The sequence below is a fragment of the Dicentrarchus labrax genome, unplaced genomic scaffold (genome assembly GCF_905237075.1).
Source record: "Dicentrarchus labrax unplaced genomic scaffold, dlabrax2021, whole genome shotgun sequence".
Classification (NCBI taxonomy): Eukaryota; Metazoa; Chordata; class Actinopteri; family Moronidae; genus Dicentrarchus; species Dicentrarchus labrax.
Genome location: NW_026136714.1, coordinates 372516 through 394913, shown reverse-complemented (window position 1 = coordinate 394913; position 22398 = coordinate 372516). Strand labels below are relative to the sequence as shown.

General features: G+C 41.6%; 4 protein-coding genes across 7 annotated transcripts in view; all 4 read left to right on the top strand.

The window, feature by feature from the left end:
* si:ch73-138n13.1 (trichohyalin) overlaps positions 1 to 4598 on the top strand; it is a 33410-nt gene extending 28812 nt beyond the window's left edge. For both annotated transcript variants that reach the window (XM_051422981.1, XM_051422980.1), the window contains exons 8-13: positions 450 to 609; positions 694 to 856; positions 942 to 1075; positions 1837 to 1979; positions 2314 to 2402; positions 2477 to 4598. In XM_051422981.1, coding sequence (XP_051278941.1) covers positions 450 to 609; positions 694 to 856; positions 942 to 1075; positions 1837 to 1979; positions 2314 to 2389 — 676 coding nt within the window. In that variant the 3' untranslated portion in view covers positions 2390 to 2402; positions 2477 to 4598. The remainder of the gene's footprint in view (positions 1 to 449; positions 610 to 693; positions 857 to 941; positions 1076 to 1836; positions 1980 to 2313; positions 2403 to 2476) is intronic.
* Positions 4599 to 6243: 1645 nt separating this feature from the next.
* Positions 6244 to 10060, top strand: LOC127376270 (beta-crystallin B3-like). The gene is made up of 6 exons (XM_051422995.1): positions 6244 to 6340; positions 6525 to 6611; positions 7076 to 7194; positions 8590 to 8722; positions 9313 to 9455; positions 9537 to 10060. Exons 2-6 carry the CDS (start codon positions 6537 to 6539, stop codon positions 9790 to 9792), a joined length of 726 nt encoding a protein of 241 aa, XP_051278955.1. The 5' UTR covers positions 6244 to 6340; positions 6525 to 6536; the 3' UTR covers positions 9793 to 10060.
* A 4437-nt stretch (positions 10061 to 14497) lies between these two features.
* crybb2 (crystallin, beta B2) lies at positions 14498 to 17667 on the top strand. Its single transcript, XM_051422996.1, has 5 exons — positions 14498 to 14580; positions 15292 to 15410; positions 15923 to 16055; positions 16156 to 16298; positions 17330 to 17667. Exons 1-5 carry the CDS (start codon positions 14518 to 14520, stop codon positions 17496 to 17498), a joined length of 627 nt encoding a protein of 208 aa, XP_051278956.1. The 5' UTR covers positions 14498 to 14517; the 3' UTR covers positions 17499 to 17667.
* Positions 17668 to 17870: 203 nt separating this feature from the next.
* ctu1 (cytosolic thiouridylase subunit 1 homolog (S. pombe)) lies at positions 17871 to 21967 on the top strand. Of its 3 annotated transcripts, none has more exons than XM_051422992.1 (3): positions 17871 to 18046; positions 19331 to 19831; positions 20394 to 21967. In XM_051422992.1, the coding sequence occupies exons 2-3, from the start codon at positions 19336 to 19338 to the stop codon at positions 20927 to 20929; spliced, it is 1032 nt and encodes a 343-aa protein (XP_051278952.1). In that variant the 5' UTR covers positions 17871 to 18046; positions 19331 to 19335; the 3' UTR covers positions 20930 to 21967. The 3 variants fall into 3 exon arrangements, with proteins under 3 accessions (XP_051278952.1, XP_051278950.1, XP_051278953.1); XM_051422990.1 differs by having other exon boundaries at positions 19328 to 19831; XM_051422993.1 differs by having other exon boundaries at positions 19313 to 19831.
* The last annotated feature ends 431 nt before the right edge of the window (positions 21968 to 22398 follow it).

Sequence of the window (22398 nt, the reverse complement as noted above, 5' to 3'; positions counted from 1 at the left end):
CTCGTTTTCCAGTCGTGGAAAATGACCAAATATCCTGGATGTGAAGTGGCAACAATCTTTTCCTGTCAGTGGAAGTGCTGCTGTTGGTTTTATCTCCATACAGACAGCCTATAAAGGATCCGATTGGTTGCTGTGGTTGATGAATACATGCACAGTGATGTTAACTGTACTTTAATAAAGTAAATTCTACTTCATTGGAAGTGAAGTAAAACTGCAGCAAACTCCTGGAAAATGATTTCTTAAAAAGAGTGGGAGCTTTCTAACACAGACAGTCCGTCACTGACCTCCTGTGGTCAGAAACTAATATCACAACATGAAGCTGGTGAGAATGGATGATATTAAATTCTGATTTGTTTGAATGAGTTGTGTTTATGTCATGGTGACAGCAGACGCCTGCAGTCATATAAATCAGCTGACTCACACTGATTAAACTCTTTAACATGTTCCAGCCTCACTCCCGCCACTCCCAGCTCCGACAGCAATCTGAGCCCTTCACCACGGAAGCCCACGCCTCCCCACACGCCAGGCGATCACGCCTCGCAGTTCGATACCGACACCCTGGATGGCCTCCAGCCGTCGTCCGACAGCCAGCCGCTCTCTTTCCCCGATGTGAGTGAACGCAGCTCAATATGTCTGACTGTGTTCTGCTGTGTTTACGCTCTTGCTGATGTGTTCTCGTGTGTTTGTGTCCAGGCCCCCGCCGTCCTGTTGGACACCAGCGCTCTTCGCTCCAGAGCCCAGCTGGGGAAGAAGCGAGCCCCGCGGACACGGCCCTCCAGAGCGGCCCGCCAGAGCGCCGCGCTGGGAGAGGGAGAGGGAGGAGCCAACGAGGACTGGCTTTACCGAGACTCCACAGGTGAGCACCGGACACAAGCTCCTCCTTCAATAATGTTCCGTTGCTCCTGCAGCTCTAACGCCACTGTGTGCTCCTCCTGTGACAGAAGCGAAGGTGGAGAGTAAAGACGATGAGTCCGACTCCGAGGAGCAGACCAGAGGAGCTGACGCCGGCCCCGCTGTCTCCTCTCAGCCTCAGAGGGTCGCCCTGTTCCCGGGGATGGACCCTTCGGCTTTAAAGGTGATTAAAGCAGCTCTGTGTAACGCCGTGTGTCAGTTACTGCTCGTTGTTGTATATTGTAGAGTTTAAAGTCAGGGAGGGTAACGTTACAATAATTATAATGATTGTATTTATGTAGCACCTTTCTTAACAATGTTATTATTCTTAAAACCATGTAAAGCAGATACACTGAGAATAAAGACTATAAGATATAAGAGTTTGAAAAATGGAAGTAAAATAATTATAAATAAAATAAGATAAAGATTTTGGAGCTTATCTTGAACTGAAAGAAACATAATTTAACAACATTTCAATCATCAGAACAGCTTCAGATATTTCCTCTAGATCTCTTCCTGTTTAATATGATCTGTCAGACAGAAGATTAGCACAAAGAGAGCCCATAATGATGTTTTTCTTTCCTTTTTTATTTGATTTAATTGCTGCATTTCAACAAATATAACTAAAAATGCTTCTGAACTATTACAGACTCCAGCTTTAATGCATTATTATTATTATCTTTATTATTCTTCTCATCCTAAATGTTGCAGCAACAAAAATAAATAAGAAAAAAAACAAGAGAAGTTAAATAAAAAGCAGTAAATAGTACTAAAGAAGCTACAATACAATAATAATAGATGCTATGATCTAAATAAAGTGCTGGTCTGGAGCTCGAGGCTGTGGGTCTGTGGATGAGGGTCTCTGATGATGGAGGGAAACAGTTCCTGATGCAGGCCGTGGTTTTTATGATCTGTGTATTTATTCTGTCTCCTCGCTGTTGTCAGGCTCAGCTGAAGAAGAGGGCCGACTCTGACAATCAAGTGGACGGACCTGCTCCCTCTTCATCGCAGCTCTCTCGCTCTCCCAAGTCCCCGTTCCTCCCCAGGGCAGCGCGCGTACTGCCCCCTCCTGGTGGGAAAGAGAACGGGTAAGAGAGGTTAACAGAGGGTCGGGGGGGGGTGCTCGGATTTACTGAACAATAAAGAAGTGTTTGTAGGTTGAAGAGAATCAGTAAAGAGTCTCAGTGATGGTGTGAATAAAGTTTATACTGTGGAAGAATGTGATCCTACCTTAAAACAGCTGTTTTTATAATGGAGTTTGGTTTGACAGCGTGTTGTCCCCTCTTTCTCTCTCCCTCTCTCTCTTTTCCTGTCACTCTAAAGGCAATAAAAGCCCAAAATAAATATTAAACACAAACAGAACAATGCTTAACATCCATTAAAAAGAGCAACCCTTGTGTGAACTCAGTCTGTCTGTTGCAGTGAGGAAGACTCCCCCCAGTGGCTGAAAGAGCTGAAGAACAAGAAGCGCTTGAGTCAGTATGAACAAGAGAGCTAAAGTAAATAATGAGGTGAGTTTGTTCTTCCATCTTTTCTCTCTCTCTGTGTATTTATCCCGTTCTCTGACCCTGTCGTCCTCCCGCAGGTTGCCTTAACAGATGAGTCTCTATGAAACAGAAGCCTTAACGTTGACCCAGAGCGGAGGAGAGGAGGATCTACAGCTGCTGATGTTTTCTTTTCTATTCGTCTTTGTTCTTTTGTTCTCTTCCCATCTGGGTTGATAAATGTGCATGGTGCCTTTTTTTTTTTTACGGAGAGTCTCTATCTTAAAACGAAGCGAGGAGGAGGAGAAAAAAAAAAACCATCAGGCCTTGCTCTGCTTTATTCATTTCACGCTGGAGGAATCTCCTCTGGACTTTATCGGGGACCAGGAGAGGAAGCGGAGGAAAAGGGGGAATTACTTCTGTCGGGCCGCATTTCAGGAAACTTGTGGGACCACTCTTCATCGCGGACGATCCTCTGCGAGGTGTCTGCGCGGGACGGACGGCGTGTTATCGTGTTATAGAACGACATTTCAGACACTTTATGATCTCGAACGTAGAGAAGAAATCACTGCTGACTCGATGAATCATGTTTAGTAATCAGAAGTTATATTTGTATTATCGTTGATTTAACAGAGAGCTAGTTTTTGAAAAGGTGCATCACTACAATAGAGCCTTTTTCCTTTGATACACTCCGCCACCCTAACAGTGTCACAGTGTCTGCACACGAGGGCTGCACCCGACCCCATTGTGTCAGTCCAATCTCTCTTCAGTTGAGCGACACACTACAGTCCGATATCAGCGGCTACATGAGTCTCATGTTTCAGCTTACAACCCGTTTTAAAGTAACTTAAACTACACAAAACCTTCCTGCACTGTCTTCCTGAGGCCATTGTAAAGCTACAGTAAACATGCTGGTATCATATGAGACTGGATGACCTAATGCATCCATTGCTACCAATCCTGTTGTGCTAGTTTTGTTGAGAAGAGGGCGAAATAATGCTCCAAAGTTTGGTGACATGGCCATTTTCAAAGAGATCTCTCTGACCTTTGACCTCAAGATATCTGAATGGGCTCTATATGCACACAGGATCTGATATTCCAGATAAACAGTAAAATGTGTTTGTGAACAGATTTGAGGAGAGAAACAGTCAACAACAGAATCTGGATCCATATCTGATCAGCACTGTTTGACAGTTTGATCTGAGTTTGGTTGAGCTGGACGGACTCACTGAGAATGAGCTGTCAATCACAAGGTAGCCCCGCCCTAAAGCATACCCTGCTTTATGGTCTGTTTTACTCTAAATGGGACCATCAGTTACTAAATGAACATCATGCTGTATGGAAGAAGACTGAAACTAGAGACTGAGACCAGAAACTCATCAGGAAACTGTTTACTGAGCTCATAAATCAACTGAGAAGTCGACTCATTTCTCCATAAGACTGAATGGTATCAGTTTATATTGCAACCAGAGTTATATAGAAGTTAAAGACACTACTGTCAATGGATTCGACTGACAGAATTTGACTGGACTGATCGGCTCTTCGGGTTCAGCCCTTCTGCAGAACACTGTCTTGTCTTTTTTTTGTCTCAATGTGTTTGTCTTTGCGGGAGAGGGGGGGGGACTTTACGGCCAAGTGACTTTTTGCATCTGTCAATCAAAACTCCTTATCAGCACAAATACTTTAAACACTAGTTACTGATGAACTCCTCCCTCCATTCACACACTCAATGATTGTAGCTGGAAGCATCCATTATAAGCCATACTCACACTCCTCCCAGGGAATGTGCAATTTCCCTCCATGTCTGTCCCCACCGATGTGCACAATCTCTGCCGCCGCCGCCGGGGGGTTCGTGAGGTTCCTCCACCTCGCTGCTTCCTCCAACCGAGCTGTAATCCTCCTGCTGGTGTCTGCCATCCGCTCCGCTCACTCTGCGCTTATATAAAGCACTTTGATGCACTACAGCACTGACCTCCGCCCCCTCCTGTCGGCCTCCACCGTGGCGTCGGAGCGATCGTGCAATGGAAGTGAATGTTGGTCGGAGCGATTGTCCCTGGTTTCTGTGTACGTGACGATTGTCATGAAATGTGAGGGTTTATTTTTTATGTGCTTCTTTGTCCTTTTTTTTTTTTTTTATTTGAGAGTAAAGATGTATATTGCACTGTGTTGTACTGGCCAGTGTCCTAAAGTGAATACATTCTTAATAAAATTTACTTGACATGAGCTGCTTTATCCACCGTTTCTCTGAGTTGAACATTAAAAAAACATATTTCTGTGGTCGATTAAAACTATTTGAATCAAAAATAAAAGTATGGCTGAGTTTAATTAGATAGTTTGAGATGAAATCTGCTGCAGAAGGAAACATTTGATCTGAAGCTACAACGATTAATCGATCAGTTATCCCTTTTTATCAGGACAATAACATTTAACTGTCAAGTTTAATATAATAAAACAAACAAAAAAAATACATTTTACATATATATGTAAATTATTGTTTTTTTCATTTATAATATTGATAATGTATATTTGATAAAAATAAAGGAAATTTAATAAAATTATATATAAAATGTATTATTTTTATAATTTATTATTTGTATTAAGTATTATAATAAAACAAAAACAAAACCGTTTTTCAATCAGATTAAAAAAAAGTGCCTAAATTTGATGAATATTTCGTATTAAATGGATCAATAAAATTAAAATTAGAGAACATCTGTACAATGAACACAAACAGTGAACTCAGTAACTACAGAGATTCAGATTCGGGACAGGAATGTGTGTTTTTACGTTGTTCTCAATGTACAAACTCAAACTAACAGCATAAATAAACAGAACAAGTTCCACAAAATAGACATAGACTGAAATATACAGTTATACATATATAAACATACATTTATAGACAGTAAACATACGTGCAGGTGTCTTTAAATACTATTTATGTTTTACTAAATTCCAACAATAGATAAATAAGTAATAGTCTCCAGGTTCAGTGGATGTTAGAGTCCGAGGGTTGTTGTACAGGGCAGTTAACTGTTGGTCAGAGTGATGGATTGTGGGTAGAAACTGTTCCTGTGCTCTGTGGCGCCAACCAGAGGGGAAGAGCTGGAACAGCTTGTGTTCAGGGTCAGATGGATCTGCAGTGATGTTTCCTGACTCTGGACCAGTACAGGTTCTGAATGGAGGCCAGGTTGGCTCCAATAATCCTCTCTTCTTGTCTTCAAAGTTTAGATCCTAAATAATAATCTAAACTTCAAAAAAATAATTTAATTTAGTTTCCTTCACAGAAAAGAACCAAACACAGAGATATGGGTTTATTGTGCACATTTTTATCTTACACCGTAAAATCAAGAAGGCCTCCCGACCCTCTGTGAAGCTTCGGTGACCTCTTGTTGCGGCCCCGACCCCCAGCAGGTTGGGAACCGCTCTCTGTGACAGTAAACTGAATCTATTTGGCTTGTTAACAAAATGAGTCATTTGAGGACGTCGGTTTTGGTTTTGGGAAACACTTTTCACCATTTTCTGACATTTTCTGACATTTTCTGGACCAACTACTCGACTGAAAGCGGCCGTCAGCTGCAGCCCTGCTGTGATCTTGCTGAACTCAGATTCAGGAGGAAGGTGTGAGGAAGTTTGGTGAGACTGTGTTTGTGTGTTTGTGCTGAGCGAGGCTGTTTGCTGAATCCTCTTGGCTCCCTCTCCCTGTGCCCGCACACAGTGCTCGCTGGCAGCCGGGCGGACGGGCAGGGCAGTGTGTGCCAACACAGCTGCCTATTGAGAGGCAGCGTTACGGACACAATGTGAGCGACAGACTTGCTGTATCAACAGCTCCCCCTTTTTCTGCTGTTGTGGCCAGAAATAAACCATAAATACCCCCCCTGTCCCTGCCCTCTAATGGCTCAACCCCACCGAACACCAAGTGGCACCAAGAGAGAGGGACACTACCACTTCCTAGCAGGCATACGCAGGTAAAACGCTCTCTCTGGATCAATAACTCTACGGAGTGAGGACCCAGGTTTGGAGGAGTTTGACCTCACGGATAAAGGATCTTCTGTATCATGTTCAGCTGATATAATAACAGAATATTTTAGCCCAAAATGAAACCAAATCTTCTGTGACACTGAGTTTTTTCCCTCCTGTGTGTGTGAGCAGTGGATCAGGAGGATGTCGGAGCAGCAGAGCGCCCCAGAGCAGCTGGCTGCTGGGAAGAGTCAGGGTGGAGCTGGAGCCACATATAAGGTACTGGAACAAGCTTCACACACACCTGGAGTCCAGTACAACCACAAAGCCCTGCTACTGGTCTGAAACCTGTAGAAATGTTCTTTATTTGTGCATAAAGTAAAATAAAAACATTAGATAATACACAGATGGGATGAAAACACCCCTTGAGGGTTTGTAAAAATGCCTAACAAACATTGAAATTGAAGAAATATGCTTGCCACAAATTTACAGATAGATGTAAATACTTTTTAAAATATCTGAAAATACAAAAAAGTATAAAAGGAAGAAGAAAAAGACATAAAAACAAGGATTACACTGCTTTCATACACTGCATCGTACCTCATTTATACGGTAAATCACTGTGAAATCTCCTTTAACAAGGAGATATTCAGTGCCAACCACTGTAAAATCAGTGTTAAATCAGAGTAAAGTCAGTGTAAAGTCACTGTATTGCTGAACTGTTTCCTGCGTCTGTTATCCAGGTGGTGCTGTTTGAGTTCGAGAACTTCCAGGGCTGCAAGGCGGATTTCTCTGGAGAGTGTAAAGATGTGACGGAGAAAGGACTGGAGAAGGTCGGATCACTGATAGTCGAGTCTGGACCGTAAGTTTCGCTCTCTCAGAGGTTGTTTGATTGGATTTATGGATATATAGACCGCAAACAATAACTTTATTTCCAACACGATGTCAGACAATCACACGTTACAGGTACAGAATCCCTAAAACAAATACATTTATATATATTTTAAATTAAATTGATTAATTGAACATATAATACTATCAAAATACATACGTTTCAATATCAAGCTGCTATAAAGTCACTTTCATTAACGTAGCATGCACATAAATCCATGATTAGTTAGGAGCTTAGATACAGGGCGGAGGTCAGGTGAATGGTTAAAAATCACTGGGATTGTGGATCCGAACAGGAACTATTAGGAAGAGAAGTGTGGACTAGGAGAACCTCTTTTCCACCAGATTAGCAGCAGTCATCAGTAAATAAACCTGCCACAACTTTCTGTAGCTCGATCAATCATAACAGTGGAGAAATAAAGCAGAGAGCTTTCTCCATCCCCAAGTACCAAGGCCACGAATAGGAGCGGGACCCAGACCTAAATGACTGAGAATTATTCAGCTTTAACAGAGAGTTTATATTTATTTCATCACTATCCTCACTGAACAAGTAAAAGTGGGATAATAGAGGGAAAGATGGAGTAAAGGAGGTGTTAAACCTTTTTCACAGAAGAAGAGTAAACACAGCTGTTACAATGATACTAACTGGTCTGTTGTTGAGATGTGCTGAGATTGTTAAATATAGAATTGATTGAGACTGTTCAGACATTAAGCATTTTATTTTAAGATGAACATTTTGTAAAACAAAATAAATATAATTAAATCTGCCAGTTGGGTAAAACTATTTTACTTAAAATAAATAAAACTAAATAAAACTATCATAAAAAATCAGTCACTGAAAGACTGTAATGGTAAAATAAGCAAGTTGTGTTTATTACAAGCAATAAAAACTCCTTAAAGATTCCTAAAATAAGTATTTTGGTCACTTTATTGAGCTGAATGTAAGAATTTGTACCTTTAATCTAAAATCTTACAATAAGACACACTTTCTTCAAACAGAATAATAAAAATAAGTGACTTTGTCTTAAATTAAAGCACCTGAAGCTTCTTATTTTTATCATTTTAAACAATGTAAAACTAAACAGCTGCTTCATTTCTAACACCGAGTGCTCTTATTCTGAAAATTAGTACAATAATCTAAACCAACCATTGCTGTTACTGGTTAAATCAAGCTCAATATTAACTGGAATATCTTATATATTTTCGCAGTTTTTTCCGTAACTGTAATGGATAATTTAGTTACCTGTAATCTGACCTGTCATCATGTAATTGGTCTTCTTACTCCAGAGCTGAATCCTGACCATTAAAACCTTCTTCATTAATGTCTGTAAGTTCATTCAGACTCTGTGTTCCTGTTTCCCGTCAGCTGGGTGGGTTACGACCGACACGGGTTCACAGGGGAGCAGTTCATCCTGGAGAAGGGCGAGTACCCGCGCTGGGACACCTGGACCAACAGTCAGAACAGCTACTCCCTCTTCTCTCTAAGACCCCTCAAAGTGGTGGGTGACCCCAAACCTCCCGGCACGCACTATAAAACCTGAACGAGTTAGTTCAACTCAAACAGATAAAAACCTTTTCAGTTTATTAACTCAAGTATTTGTTGTTATGGTGGATAAAATAAGTGAATTGTACAAATTCAGTTAATATATGCAGCAACATATTTAACTTATTTATCTGAATAAATTAAAATATCTTCTTTATACAAATGTTTCCACTTAAGTTGAATTTACTGAATTTACAACTTACAATTAATTGATTATGGTAGCCAATTAATTTTCTGTGGATCAACTAATCTGATTGTTGCTGCTGTAATTCAATTGTTAACTATTAGCTTACTTTATGTGACTCTTTGCACTTTGGAGGATCATTAAGAATTATTTGGATTCATTATAACATTTTTAAAATGACATAAAGTCAATTTAAAGAAAATAAGTCAATGGAACAAACTGGAATTAAATCATTTGAACTTAAAATACTTTACAGATGAAGTTATTAGTTATTAGTTGGGTTTAGTTAAAGTGATTGAGTGACTCCACATTGTTTGGAGGACTCGTTTATTGAGCTTTGCTGTTATGTTTCTCCTCTGCAGGACGGCGCTGATCACAAGCTGCAGCTGTTTGACAACCCCGGATTCACCGGTAGAAAGATGGAGATCGTTGACGATGACGTTCCCAGTTTGTGGGGCCACGGTTTTCAGGATCGTGTAGCGAGCGTCAAAGCTCTCAACGGAACGTAAGCTCGGTCCCTTCGTCCTCCCCTCGCCTCCTTTTCTGCTGTCTTATATGTCGTCTAACTGTCCTCCCCTCCCTGCAGATGGGTCGCCTACATGTTCCCCGGCTACAGGGGGCGCCAGTTCATCTTCGAGCGGGGAGATTTCAAGCACTGGAACGACTGGGAGGCCCCCGCCCCCCAGGTCCAGTCTGTCCGACGTGTGCGGGACATGCAGTGGCACAAGAGGGGCTGTTTCAACGTTCCCGACCCGGCTCCGGCTCCCGTACCCGGACCGGGACCCGAACCCGACCCTGCTCCGGTGCCACCCGCACCGCCTGCCACAGCTGGAGCCAGCTGAGCAGGACCCCCCCCCCAAAACCACCACCACCACCCTGCCTCTATCTAACCACGGCTGCTTGTGCCCAGAGAGGAGGGCCACGTATGTTTCAGTGGCGAATAAAAGCTGTTTTGACCCTGTTTGTTGGTGATGTTTATACTTGTGAGTGGAGCTGCAATCAGAAAGCTCATCCAGCCGAACATCTGGATACACATCTGCTCAACAGCAATGGAAGTGATGTCATACTGTGTGTATGCTTGCTATTAAACCAGAGTGCACCGCATTCCCCTCCATAGTCATCATTGTGCATTGAATGACCCTCACAAACAGCAGCGAACATTAGGAACTAATATTAAATATATTAAACTCTTGTTTATGAGCAGAACTCTGAGTAAACTGATTATATTCAACAACTGATATAAACTGTACAATGAACACAATAACTGCAGGAAGTTTGAGCAGATTATTTCCTGTCATATTAATCAGAGATGAGTTTTTATGATATTTTAGGAACTTTTTATACAATCCTCTTTATTATTATTATTTTTAAGCTTCTTTTTGGACCAATTGAGTGTTTTCTTCGCCCTACTTGGTCGTTCTAATACAGTTTGTGTTCAGGTCATCAGAGTTTAGATATTAAGAAATACAAGAAGTAATGTGATGGGTTATTTTAACTAAAATATATATTCTATATTCTTCATTAAATACTTCTTACTCGTTCTTTTAAAAGTACAAATAAAAAATTCCAAATTAAGTGAATGTTATTTAAGATCACTAAAGCTACTTGATCAGGAATGTAAAATTTCAATGTAGTAGCAGTTTCAACAATTTCTGGTTTTACAGTATATTCTAAACTTTAAAATTAAGATTTTAATTTAGTTTTCTTTGCAGAAATGAACAAAATGTTAAGATATTGATCTACTGTGTATAAATTAAGATCAAGAAAAGCCTTGTGACCCCCATGTTGGGAACCACTGGTTTAAACATACAGTTTCTTTTGTTTGATGAGGTGGTGAAGCAGCGGGGGATCATGGGAGTTGTTGTCTTCACCACCATTGGCGTCATTGCAGTCAGCTTCTCCCGGTTAGGATTCCTTCAGTGTTCATGGTTCAGGAGGTTTCTACCGGGAGCCCAATGATCCACAGAGGTCTCCTCCTCTCCAACACAAACAGACCCGCTGATTAAAACCACTAAACACACTGAATAAAGCAGTTCCACCTTAAACACACTGAATAAAGCAGTTCCACCTTAACAATCACTGCTTCTCCCACGCTGTTGGACAGACAAAGGACGTCCCGGAGGGGCTGCGAGCCGAGCTGCTGCTAACGTTAGCTCAGCTTGTTTCTCTGATAACTTAAGATCCAGACGTCCGATGACTAAAATCCTTCATCCGGTTCAAATCTAGAGTTAAAAAGCACCAAGATCTAAACAGTGGATGGTAACAATGTGGCTTCAGACTGGATCAACAGTCAATGTATGACAGCTTCTGGCAGACAACCACAAGTCAGTCAGGTCTCGTTCCACTGTGTGCCTTATATGTTAAATAAAATAAAAAACAAGCACTTGAATGCACCACAAACAACTCAGTGAACTATTTCCAAAGGTCTACATTCAAAATGTCCCGCCCCTTTTGGGACAGCAGATTAACAGATTATTGATATTCTTCAACTTGAAACTCCAGAAACTCAGTTTAAGCATCAACTTGTCTACAATCTTAAAGAAGCAGTGTGCAGGATTTAGAGGCATCTAGCAGATTGCAACAAACTGAACACCACTCGCGTCTGTATTTGAGAACCTGGAAATGAGAACGGGCTGTGAAGTGTGTAGAGGGAACTACGGTGGCTGTGAGGCCCCATCTAGATCCAGTGTTTGGTTTGTCTTCAGGTACTAATATTACTATTTTCAGGTGATTATACACTAATGAAAACATAGGGACACACACAGAAACAGGCTTATAGCAAAATAACAAACACAACAAGGTAATAATCATTAAATTATATATATATATATTAATATTGTTAACAGGCACAGTGGATGTCTGTTTCACATGTAAATAGCTTAAAGTGCTGTACAAAAGAACATTAAAATATACAGTAAAAAGTGAAAATACCACAAAAAGAATCAACAACAAGAGAAGAAAATACAGATTAAAATATTAGAGGGTCAATGAATAAAAACGTGGCTACAGCCTGTAAACAGAGATGGAGGAAGAGCTAAAAATCTGTACATCATCTGATCATCTGGGAAAACATGATAATTACACAGGAAAGAAATCATCCAGTAGAGCCGACTGTGAATCGAACTGTTCTCCAGCTGTCTTCATCATTCTGAAACCACAACACAACTAATGTTGAAGATGGCTAATTTTCCCCCCTGACACCTAAAAGGAGGCGAACATGTTCTATTTTAATGTTATATAATATAGGTAGTGTAGGAATTTGGACTATAAGTTCACAGAATGAAGGATTAACCTCGTTATGTCCAGGGACTGATGGAGAAATATTCATGAGGTATCCAGAGGGCGGCAGACAATCACATGTATCTATATTTGCCCCCAAATAAAAACATTATTGTAGCACATTAATTAAGCATTGAATAGAAATTAGTGTTAGTGTTTGTTTTATTTCCAAATCTTCAGGCATTTTTCCAAATACGTCTTACAAACTTATATTTCTGAATAGTTCTTTAACACGTTATTTTTTAAAAATGAATATTGTTTAATTTGGTAAATTTAAAACCATGTGACACCAAACTCAGGCGGGCAGCCGCCACCCCAAACCACCCCTCGCGGTCAGCCCCTGAATACACCCACAGTCCATAAGCTAGTTAGCTTGTTAGCAACTGAATAAAACTCGACAAGACACAAAATTAAATAAATAACTTTAGAAAAGCAAATACCATAAAAAATATTTAAATTAATAGCCTGGGCTTTTATTTGCTCCAATCACTGAACTCAACCTGCCTCTATATGAGACAGGCTTCTATATGAGACAGGCTTCTATATGAGACAGGCCTCTATATGAGACAGGCCTCTATATGAGACATTCTTCAGTATGAGACAGGCCTCTATATGAGACAGGCTTCTATATGAGACAGGCTTCTATATGAGACAGGCCTCTATATGAGACATTCTTCAGTATGAGACAGGCTTCTATATGAGACAGGCTTCTATATGAGACAGGCCTCTATATGAGACAGGCCTCTATATGAGACAGGCTTCTATATGAGACATTCGTCTATATGAGACAGGCTTTTATATGAGACAGGCCTTTAATTCCCTTTTTGGTTCCAAGATGAGAAATACAATCAGATTATTTATTTAAACCAGTATGAATAATTACTGAATATCAATTAAAAATCATTAATTTGTTCATTTGATACTTTGGTGCTCGTAGTTTCTGTAAGAAGGGCGGAGTTATTGGATCTAACTTGAGTTTGTGAACTCGCTCCAACAGGCGACCCGGTGGGTTTTAAGAGGTTTTATACGTCCAGAGAACTTCTATAAAATCCAGACCAGACCTATAAGTGAGAAAGTAAAGGAGATCTGCTTCTTATGAAAGTTTTACTACATTATAAATCTGCTGCACCACAAAACATCTAAACTCTCAGTCAGCAGTGAAACACTTTCATCCATTTATATTTAAATTACATTATATTATTTATTGTCTCACGCGTCCATATTCACAGTATCTCCAGTGGATGATATCAGCTTCTGTCCTCTGGCAGGTTTATTGACGTGCACGTGTTGTGTTGCTGCGATTGTATATACTATAATATGTTTATGTATATATTATTGTAGATTTTCTAGACTCTTTCTTTTCTTTCACTGCCTGTTTTCATCCTTATTCATATTTTTCTTGTTCTCTGTTTATCGTTGTGCACCAATATACGAAGGGGAATTCCTTGTATACTCGACAATAAACCTGATTCTGACCTGCAGGATCATTTAAACTGATTAACTGAAGACATATAGTTTGTTTTTTTTATAGTTAAATTGATCTTTAATGAACTTTTTAACAGCTGACAGGAGAAAGAAGTGAACACAGTCTTTCTTCCAAACAGCAGCTGTGACAACATTTCAAATGAAACCTTTCTAGAGTTTTCTGGAAAAAGAAATCTCAAACAAACGTACACTTGTGGAAATATTCAGCAGTATTTGGACTGTTATTCAAATCTCTCCAGCACGGTAAAACCCGTCTTTTACAATCCTTCTCTCCCTCTCTGCCTCTCATTGTAGGTGCGGGACTCTTGGCACTGTTTGTGCTGAATCGTGTGGATATCGAACAATGACTGGCTGCACAAAACTGACAACTAATGAAATAACTTTGTGGGAGTGTGACACCCCAGGGTGGGGGGAGGCTGCAGGGTGACCCCTGATTTCAGCCTGCTGGGCCTATGGCAGGCCGACCTGCGGGCCGGCTTGGACGCTGTGCGGACTGTTGGCAGAGTTTCCACCCCTGGGCGTCCCGTATATATTGAGCCCATCGTGCCATCACAAACACACTGGCACAGACAGGTACTGGTAAGAGGTTCACCATGCTGTGTTTAACAGAGTTTGTTGTTTTAGGTTTGAGCTGTACAAGCTGTATCCCATGATGCAGTGTTGTAACTGTGTTTCCAGAAGGCTGTGAACTTCTGAAGCAGTTTTTAATATAAAAGATATAAAACTTTTTAAACCATGACGATGTTTCTCAGAAACAGTGAATTTGTTCTCTTTTCAGTTTCGTCCTTGCCGATCCGTTCACTATGGCCACAGACCACCAGAACCCTGCATCCAAGCAGCAGCAGCCGGGCGCCAGTGCGTTCAAGGTGAGAGGAAACACAGTTTACTTTCTGCTTGGAGTCCAGGTTAATATAGTCCATTAAAACTTCATTAAAAACTACAACTCGGTGTGAAAAAAACATTTTAGTTCACGGAAATAAAGATGAAAACTCACTGAAATGATATTTGTGTACTTTCAAACAAACAGGAAGTGTTAGTCTTTGTCAGTTTGGTCCAGTTTGGAGGCGTTTGGTGAAAATCACGGCATTTTTTAAGATTCTGGCGGTTTTACGGTATATCACTGTATTTTTGTTTGTTTGCATTAGTGCAGCTTTATATAAGTTTATAGTTTATAGTTGCTCCAGAGCCTTTTAAACCTTTCTGTGCCATCATGTGTGCAGAATATAAACCATTTTCATAGAACTGATAAATTTTTGTGTACGTGTGTTTTTTATTTTATTTCTCTGCATCACCGGGCCTGTATAAAGGTTTATAGTGGCTTATTCTACAAAACCTTTTTTATTTTTACTGTAGAAAATCTAACGTAGTAAAAAACAGAACTTTAAAATAACTGAATTTGTTGAAATTGTTGTATTAACATTAGAAACTGAGAGAAAATGTTCTATTGCACAAGTTAGAAACTAATGAGTTACAGTACAGAACAAGTGCCTGTCAGTTGTCGACGATAGCTGTGTGTTTACAGAGAGAAGCTGTATTTACCGCCTGTACTCCTCCTCTGATTGGCTCTTTCCTCCCAGCTGGTCGTCTATGAGCAGGAAAACTTCCAGGGACGCTGCCATGAGCTGACTGGTCCCTGTAACAACCTCCAGGAAGCAGGCGTGGAGAAAGTGGGCTCCATACTGGTGCTGTGTGGACCGTGAGTGTGGGTCAGAGACGACATACAGAGGGTGGGACAGTGAGGGAGATAGGAAGTAACAAAGTACAAATACTCAAATACTGAAGTAGTTTTTTCAGGTATTTCTACTTTACTCAAATATTTTACACAATTATCTGTAACTTTCTACTGCTTACACGTTCAAAACAGGCTCTTTATTTTAGTTTTAATGCATTTGAGGTGAATTATTGATTTATTTTCTTTATTTTTTTGCATCATTGCTCACTTTCCCAAAATCAAGACTGATGCAAATCACGGATTTAACATGACAGAAACTACAAAAGAGACATAAAGAGGGAGAGTCGACCCTGTTTGAAGTTTCCAGAAAACAAGAGAGTATTTTAGACTTTTATACTTTGAGTGTTTGAAGTTTCAGTCTTCTTTTACTCAACTATTTGTCTTTCTACTTGAGTAAAAGTACTTTTGCCACCTCTGGATGGATGATCACTCTATCTTTCTGTCCTCCTCCTCTTCCTCCTCCTCTTCCTCCTCAGATGGGTGGGATACGAGCAGCCCAGCTGTAAGGGCGAGCAGTATGTGTTTGAGAAGGGGGAGTATCCTCGCTGGGATTCCTGGACCAACAGCAGGCGCAGTGACACCATTGTTGCATTCCGCCCGATTAAAGTGGTAAGAACGAGCACTTTCTACTCAAACCCTCCCTCATCAATCAGTCGCCCCCCCCGTCTGCTGCTTAACAAACCCTCCCCTGGCTTCCCTCCTCTCTCAGGACAGCCAGGAGCACAAGATTGTCCTTTACGAGAACCCCAGCTTCGCGGGGAAGAAGATAGAGATCATAGATGACGACGTCCCCAGCTTTCACGCACACGGCTACCAGGAGAAAGTCTCCTCTGTCCGGGTTCAGAGCGGCACGTGAGTCCATCCTCCCTCCAGATATTGGAGGAAGTTTTCTTAAAGGATAGCAACATTAAACACGAGTTAAAGCTCCAGTGTGAAACACTGAGGACGATCTATTGGCAGAATATTATGTAGTATGTTTTTATTAGTGTATAATCACCTGATATTAGAATAGTTGTGTTTTTGTTACCTTAGAATGAGACGTTTTAATCTACAGAGGGAGCGGGTTCTCTTCTAGTGGCGGAGTCCACCATGTTAAAGTGTCATGTTTCTACAGTAGCTCAGACAGGACAAACCAAACACCGCCGTACTTTCTCCCTCACGTTCGAAAAGGGAGGTTTGAGAGTTGCAATCTGCAGCTACACCACTAGACGTCACTAAATCCTACACACTGGTCCTTTAAAGGCACACTATGCAAGATTTTTACCTTAATATAACAGCTTCTAAGTCATTTCGATGGTAAACAAACTCGTAGTACAGCGAATCATCCCGATAGCAAAGCAGGAGAGGGACGCTGCTGGCAGAACCAGCAATGCAAGTCTGAAAGGTGGCGCCCCGCCAGATCTCGCGAGAATCACAAATTGCTTTACGGCGTGACGTCACATACATCAGCGACATAAGAAGCAGCCTCAATGGAAGACACTAGCAGGCATTCACTCAGACGTTACCTGGTCAGTAGACATCTTCGGAGTCTATCTTTGCCTGTTCAGTGTCCGACGCTTCCATCCTACTGAACATGTACCGGTGTACAGGGGGGAGGGGGTCAGGCCGTGAGTGCAGAGACGCAGAGCCGTATATAGAGACGGCTCTGGTGAGTGGTATTTACGACAGTTAACGTTAAATACAAGTACTCCACAGCGACTCTAGGGGGAGCTGTTTGACACAACCGGAAAACTGCATAGTATGCCTTTAAACAAAGTCTTTCAAATCACTCAGTCCCTGCAGGAAGATGCAACAACTTAATGCTGTCTCTCTCCTTCGCCCTCTAACTGTCTCCTCTCTGTGCTCCCTCTCTGTGCTCCCCCTCTGTGCTCCTGCTGCACCAGCTGGGTGGGCTACCAGTATCCAGGCTACAGAGGCTTCCAGTACCTGTTTGAAAAGGGGGAGTATAAGGAATGCGCTGAGTTCGGAGCCCAGATTCCTCAGATCCAGTCGGTGCGGCGCATCAGAGACATGCAGTGGCACCAGAGGGGTTCTTTTCACCCCGTCAGCTAAGCTTGTGACTCTTTCCCGTCATGAACCCTGACCGCAGCAGCCCCGCTCCCTTCCAGCAGAATCAACCCCCCCTTTGTCCTCCATTTACACCACACAGCATTTTGATATCTGCTGCAGCCGCTGCAGCAGTGACATTCTTTGAAGCAGACTAATAAATCCTTATTGCTTACGTTTGACTTTGGTTGTGTTGTTTGTCCTCATCTTAAAAAGCTTTAAAACACATTAAAAATACATCACAGGTGGATTTAAAGTCGTGTCAGTGACGTTAAAGTATTTATTAATGTCTATAAAAGGAGAATAAAAGCTCTTCAGGGCTGGAAACTGTGTCATGCGCACTGACGCACTCCGGCCGCTGGGTGGCGCTGCAGCCGCTCACAGTCCGCGTCACTTCCTGTTTCCCGGTGAGCTAACGACACATGATGGAAGAACACGCGACTGTTTGTGGTCGTTTAATTTTAATTTTAACGTTTAAGTAAAAAAAAGTTTTATTTTAAAGTGTTTCTCTGCTGTTCTTCCTCCTCTTCTTCGTCGGTTCGTCGGGAGTTTCGGTATGTAAATGTTCACAGTGGGCTTCCGTCGAGCTTCAAACGCGTTGATTTCAGACTTTAATCTTTCTGTTAAACCTGAATTAACTCACTTTATGTGTGTGTTTCATTATTAAAGTCCTTTCAGACAGTTGTGTGAAGGTTGTAGAGTTTTCTCTGTGAACTTTATCCCGAAGAGTTTGTTTTTTCTGATTTTAGAACGAGACACAGAAACATAAATAACCGAAGTTCATCTTGAAAACTGCTAATTAATTCATTAAGCTTAACACAACCCTGTTAGACAATAATTAATCACGTTTTATGAGTCATTTTATTCAAGTCTTTAATTCGGCATTCCTCAAAAACCCATTAAACCACCGATATTATATATATGTATATATATGATAGCCTAAATGTGCTGTGCTTTAATTATATGACTGCTATATGAAGGTTTTATTTAATGTTGTCTTTATAAACTTTATCCCAGTAAGTTTGTTGTTGGATTTTAGAACAAGAAATAAAATCACATCTAACTGAACTGTCGAGGTTCACCTTCAAACTGCTCATTAACTAACTGTTACATGAGCTCTGCACAGTTATGTTAATTAATAACAATAATTAATAATTAATGACGTTTAATGAGTCATTTTATTCAAATCTTTTGTTCAGCGTGACTCAAAAACACATTAAATCACCAATATTATGTAAAATGTCCTGTTAGAGATCAACTGTGATCATTATTCAACTAATTTAATATTCAAATTGGCATCTTTTGAGTTAATTCTGTTATTTTTACAGCAAAAATCAACGACTTCATTCTCTAAAGCACAGATTAAATCATTATTAATATATTTAAACCCCAGGAGCCGGTTTCCTAAAATAACAGTGCAAGATCACGCTCACATTTACAGCTGCAACGATTTAATTAATCATCAAACTGATTTAATAATTGATTATTAATCGTTTGTGTCAAAAAATGTCCAAATTCTTTGATTTCAGCTTCTTAAATGTGAATATTTTCTGTTTTCTTTGGTCGTTTGTGACAATAAACTGAACGTCTTTGGCTTTGGGAAACATTTTTCACCATTTTATTGTTTTTTATGGACCAAACAACTAATCGATAATTATAATAATAAAAAAGATTCATGCAGTCGAAGTTATTTTGTTGTCTTTATAATTCAGATTATAGTTCCCTTCATGGATGATAGATCAATAAGTAAATGAAAGCAGCCTTTAGGTCCGCTGTACTGAAGCTGCTGGTTATTGAACACTAACATTGTTAACCTTTAGAAACTCTTCCTCCAGCAGTCGAGATGCCCGTCCTGTGCAGCAGCTGCGTGGACAAGCGCGCCGTGCTGAAGCGTCCGAAGACGGGCCACTCGCTGTGTAAGGAGTGCTTCTTCTGGGCCTTCGAGGAGGAGGTGCATCAGACCATCCTGGCGGCGAAGCTGTTCAGACACGGCGAGACGGTGGGCATCGCCGCGTCGGGCGGGAAGGACTCCACGGTGCTCGCTCACGTGATGAAGCTCCTGAACGAGCGATACGACTACGGCCTCAAACTCATGCTCCTCTCGGTGGACGAGGGAATCACGGGCTACCGGGACGACTCGCTGGAGACGGTGAAGAGGAACCAGCAGCAGTACGAGCTGCCGCTGAAGATCGTGTCGTACGAGGAGCTGTACGGCTGGACGATGGACGCCATAGTGCAGCAGGTCGGGCTGAAGAACAACTGCACCTTCTGTGGGGTGTTCAGGAGGCAGGCGCTGGACAGAGGAGCCATCATGCTGAAAGTGGACAAGATCTGTACAGGTAACCCTGCACCTGCATTCTGTGTAACGGCCAGCAGGGGGCGGGCTCCATTACCATTCAGTCTTATGGAGGAAAGAGTCGACGTCTCAGTTGATTTATTCCCTCAGTAAACAGTTTCCTGATGAGTTTCTGGTCTCAGTCTCTAGTTTCAGTCTTCTTCCATACAGCATGATGTTCATTTAGTAACTGATGGTCCCATTTAGAGTAAAACAGACCATAAAGCAGGGTATGCTTTAGGGCGGGGCTACCTTGTGATTGACAGCTCATTCTCAGGAGTCACATACCGCAGACGGTCACATCTGCATGAACACAGCTGGTTATTAATGATTACATTAATTGTTAATTGTACGTGCAGCGACACTTTCTACCTCTTCTTTTAATGGCTAAGAGGTTAGAAGATGGATGTACTGTTGTTTATGCTCCAACAGCCAATATCATGTCCAGCACTCTGCGGTGAAATGCTGCCCCCTGTCTGTTCGGAGTTTGAACTACACACTCGTCTTTGGGAGGATTCTTCCATATTGCCCCGTTAATGTTAAATATTTGTTTGTTTCTTGCACAGGTCACAATGCTGACGACGTGGCGGAGACCGTTTTGATGAACGTCCTGCGGGGGGACATAGCTCGCCTGCGCCGCTGCACCGCCATCTCCACGGCCAGCGAAGGCGACGGAGTCGTGCCGCGCTGCAAGCCGCTCAAATACGCGTACGAGAAGGAGATCGTCCTGTACGCTTACTTCAAGAAGCTGGACTACTTCTCCACCGAGTGCATCTACTCGCCCAACGCCTACCGCGGCCACGCCAGGACCTTTCTGAAGGACCTGGAGAGCGTCAGGCCCAGCTCCATAATGGACGTCATCCACTCGGGGGAGAACCTGTCTGTGCGGGAGGGGGTGAAGATGCCGGTGCAGGGGACCTGTAACCGCTGCGGGTACATCTCCAGCCAGGCTCTGTGCAAGTCCTGCGTGCTGCTGGAGGGGCTGAACCGAGGGCTGCCGAAGCTCGGGATCGGCAAACACCACCGCCTGCACGACAAGATCCTCTCGCAGACGCCGCTCACCGAGAAGGAGGAGAGGAAGCTGAGATCCGTCGACTTCTGACGAATATTTATATTTCCTGAAAGACTGAAGATAGATCATGAAATTTTAGAATGAACCACATTTGTTGTCTTTTACTTATTGTGTTCCTTTATCATCCATTAAATATTTATTAAATGTTTCTGTGGAATATTGTAATTCAGTGAAAGCTCTGCAGCATCAGTCCGATCTCTGCTGCGTTAACGGATCCCTCCAGGAGTTAGCAGTGTCGGGTCACTGAGATACTGTGTGTGCTAACAGCTGAATGCTACACACACACACACACACACACACACACACACACACACACTATATATAAGTGGACATGCAACGTGAACCAGGACATGTTGAGTTTTCTGTTAGAGATGTTCAGTCTGAGTCTCCAGCTTCTAGAAACTGCCAGCTGCTACCTTGCATATGTTGATGTGGAGAATATAAGAGAGGTTTAGGAGGTTTTGTTGGGACATTTTCAAAATACAAAAGTCTTTTTTTAAAACACATTTCAGCTCCTGATGGGCTGATTCAGGTTCATTCATTCATTTTGAGGTTGTTTATATGTTTGGACCTCCTTTATAGAATCAATAAAGCTCAGTGTCAGAGCGAGTGTTCAGTTCTTCAGTTGGGTGTTTCTTCTTTGTCAGTTTGTGTTTTTGCTGCTGCGGTTGTGTATTAATCATATAAATGACATTAAAATGAATCATAATCAGCCCTCCAGGAGTTTAAAGGTCCATTGTGTACTGAAATGAAACCCACTCCTATAATGCTGAAATATTGTCTGTATAGCTGATTATTAATGCTTATTGTGCAAATTGACCTGAACTGTCAGTTTCTGAAAGCTGAGGGACCCAAACTGAACATTTCTAACATAAAAGTGAACACTTCGGGTTCCCAGTGTGTCTCCGGTGGCTGGTAAATAGGATATAATGACAGGAGAGGGTGGAAATGTGTCAGAGATAAACAGAGAGGTAGTTTCCACTGCGGGGAACTCTCTGATGTGTTCTTTCTTTATTTTCTGCCACATTCCAATATGAACTATAATTTAATAAATGCATTGTCCTTTTATCTTCTCGTTTCTCTGTTTTTATGTTTTCCATTCGTACATCAGGTTGATTTTCACACAGATGTTTAGTGTGATACAGCGACGAAGTGATGACATTCTTGTCTTCATCAATATACTGAAAACAATGAACTCAGTACTTGGAAGTGGACGGGTTGGTGGAGGCGTACAGCTGCAGTTTGTTATAAAATGTGTGAGTTGTTCGTGTTCTTGTGAAACCGGTGGACTTCGAATCAACTCAACACGACACTGTCGAGAAAGTCACACCTAAACATACCCTCGACGAGTTCACACGGTTTTTTTTTTTTGTCACAGAAATTTCCATCTCATGAATGTTTGTGGTTCGTCTGTTTGTCACTTTAACTTCCCATCAGTCAGAAGAGGAAGAGGAAGAGGAAGATTACTGCTGCCACAAAACCGAAAAACTATAACTAAC

Excerpts from the sequence above, each read along its gene's own strand:
- ctu1 (XM_051422992.1), top strand. The coding sequence starts at position 19,336 with ATGCCCGTCCTGTGCAGCAGCTGCGTGGACAAGCGCGCCGTGCTGAAG. Across the intron at positions 19,832-20,393 it reads AGTGGACAAGATCTGTACAG|GTCACAATGCTGACGACGTG; the intron begins GTAACCCTGCAC and ends TTTCTTGCACAG.
- crybb2 (XM_051422996.1), top strand. The coding sequence starts at position 14,518 with ATGGCCACAGACCACCAGAACCCTGCATCCAAGCAGCAGCAGCCGGGC. Across the intron at positions 14,581-15,291 it reads CGGGCGCCAGTGCGTTCAAG|CTGGTCGTCTATGAGCAGGA; the intron begins GTGAGAGGAAAC and ends CTTTCCTCCCAG. Across the intron at positions 16,056-16,155 it reads CATTCCGCCCGATTAAAGTG|GACAGCCAGGAGCACAAGAT; the intron begins GTAAGAACGAGC and ends CTCCTCTCTCAG.
- LOC127376270 (XM_051422995.1), top strand. The coding sequence starts at position 6,537 with ATGTCGGAGCAGCAGAGCGCCCCAGAGCAGCTGGCTGCTGGGAAGAGT. Across the intron at positions 6,612-7,075 it reads GAGCTGGAGCCACATATAAG|GTGGTGCTGTTTGAGTTCGA; the intron begins GTACTGGAACAA and ends TCTGTTATCCAG. Across the intron at positions 9,456-9,536 it reads GTCAAAGCTCTCAACGGAAC|ATGGGTCGCCTACATGTTCC; the intron begins GTAAGCTCGGTC and ends CCCTCCCTGCAG.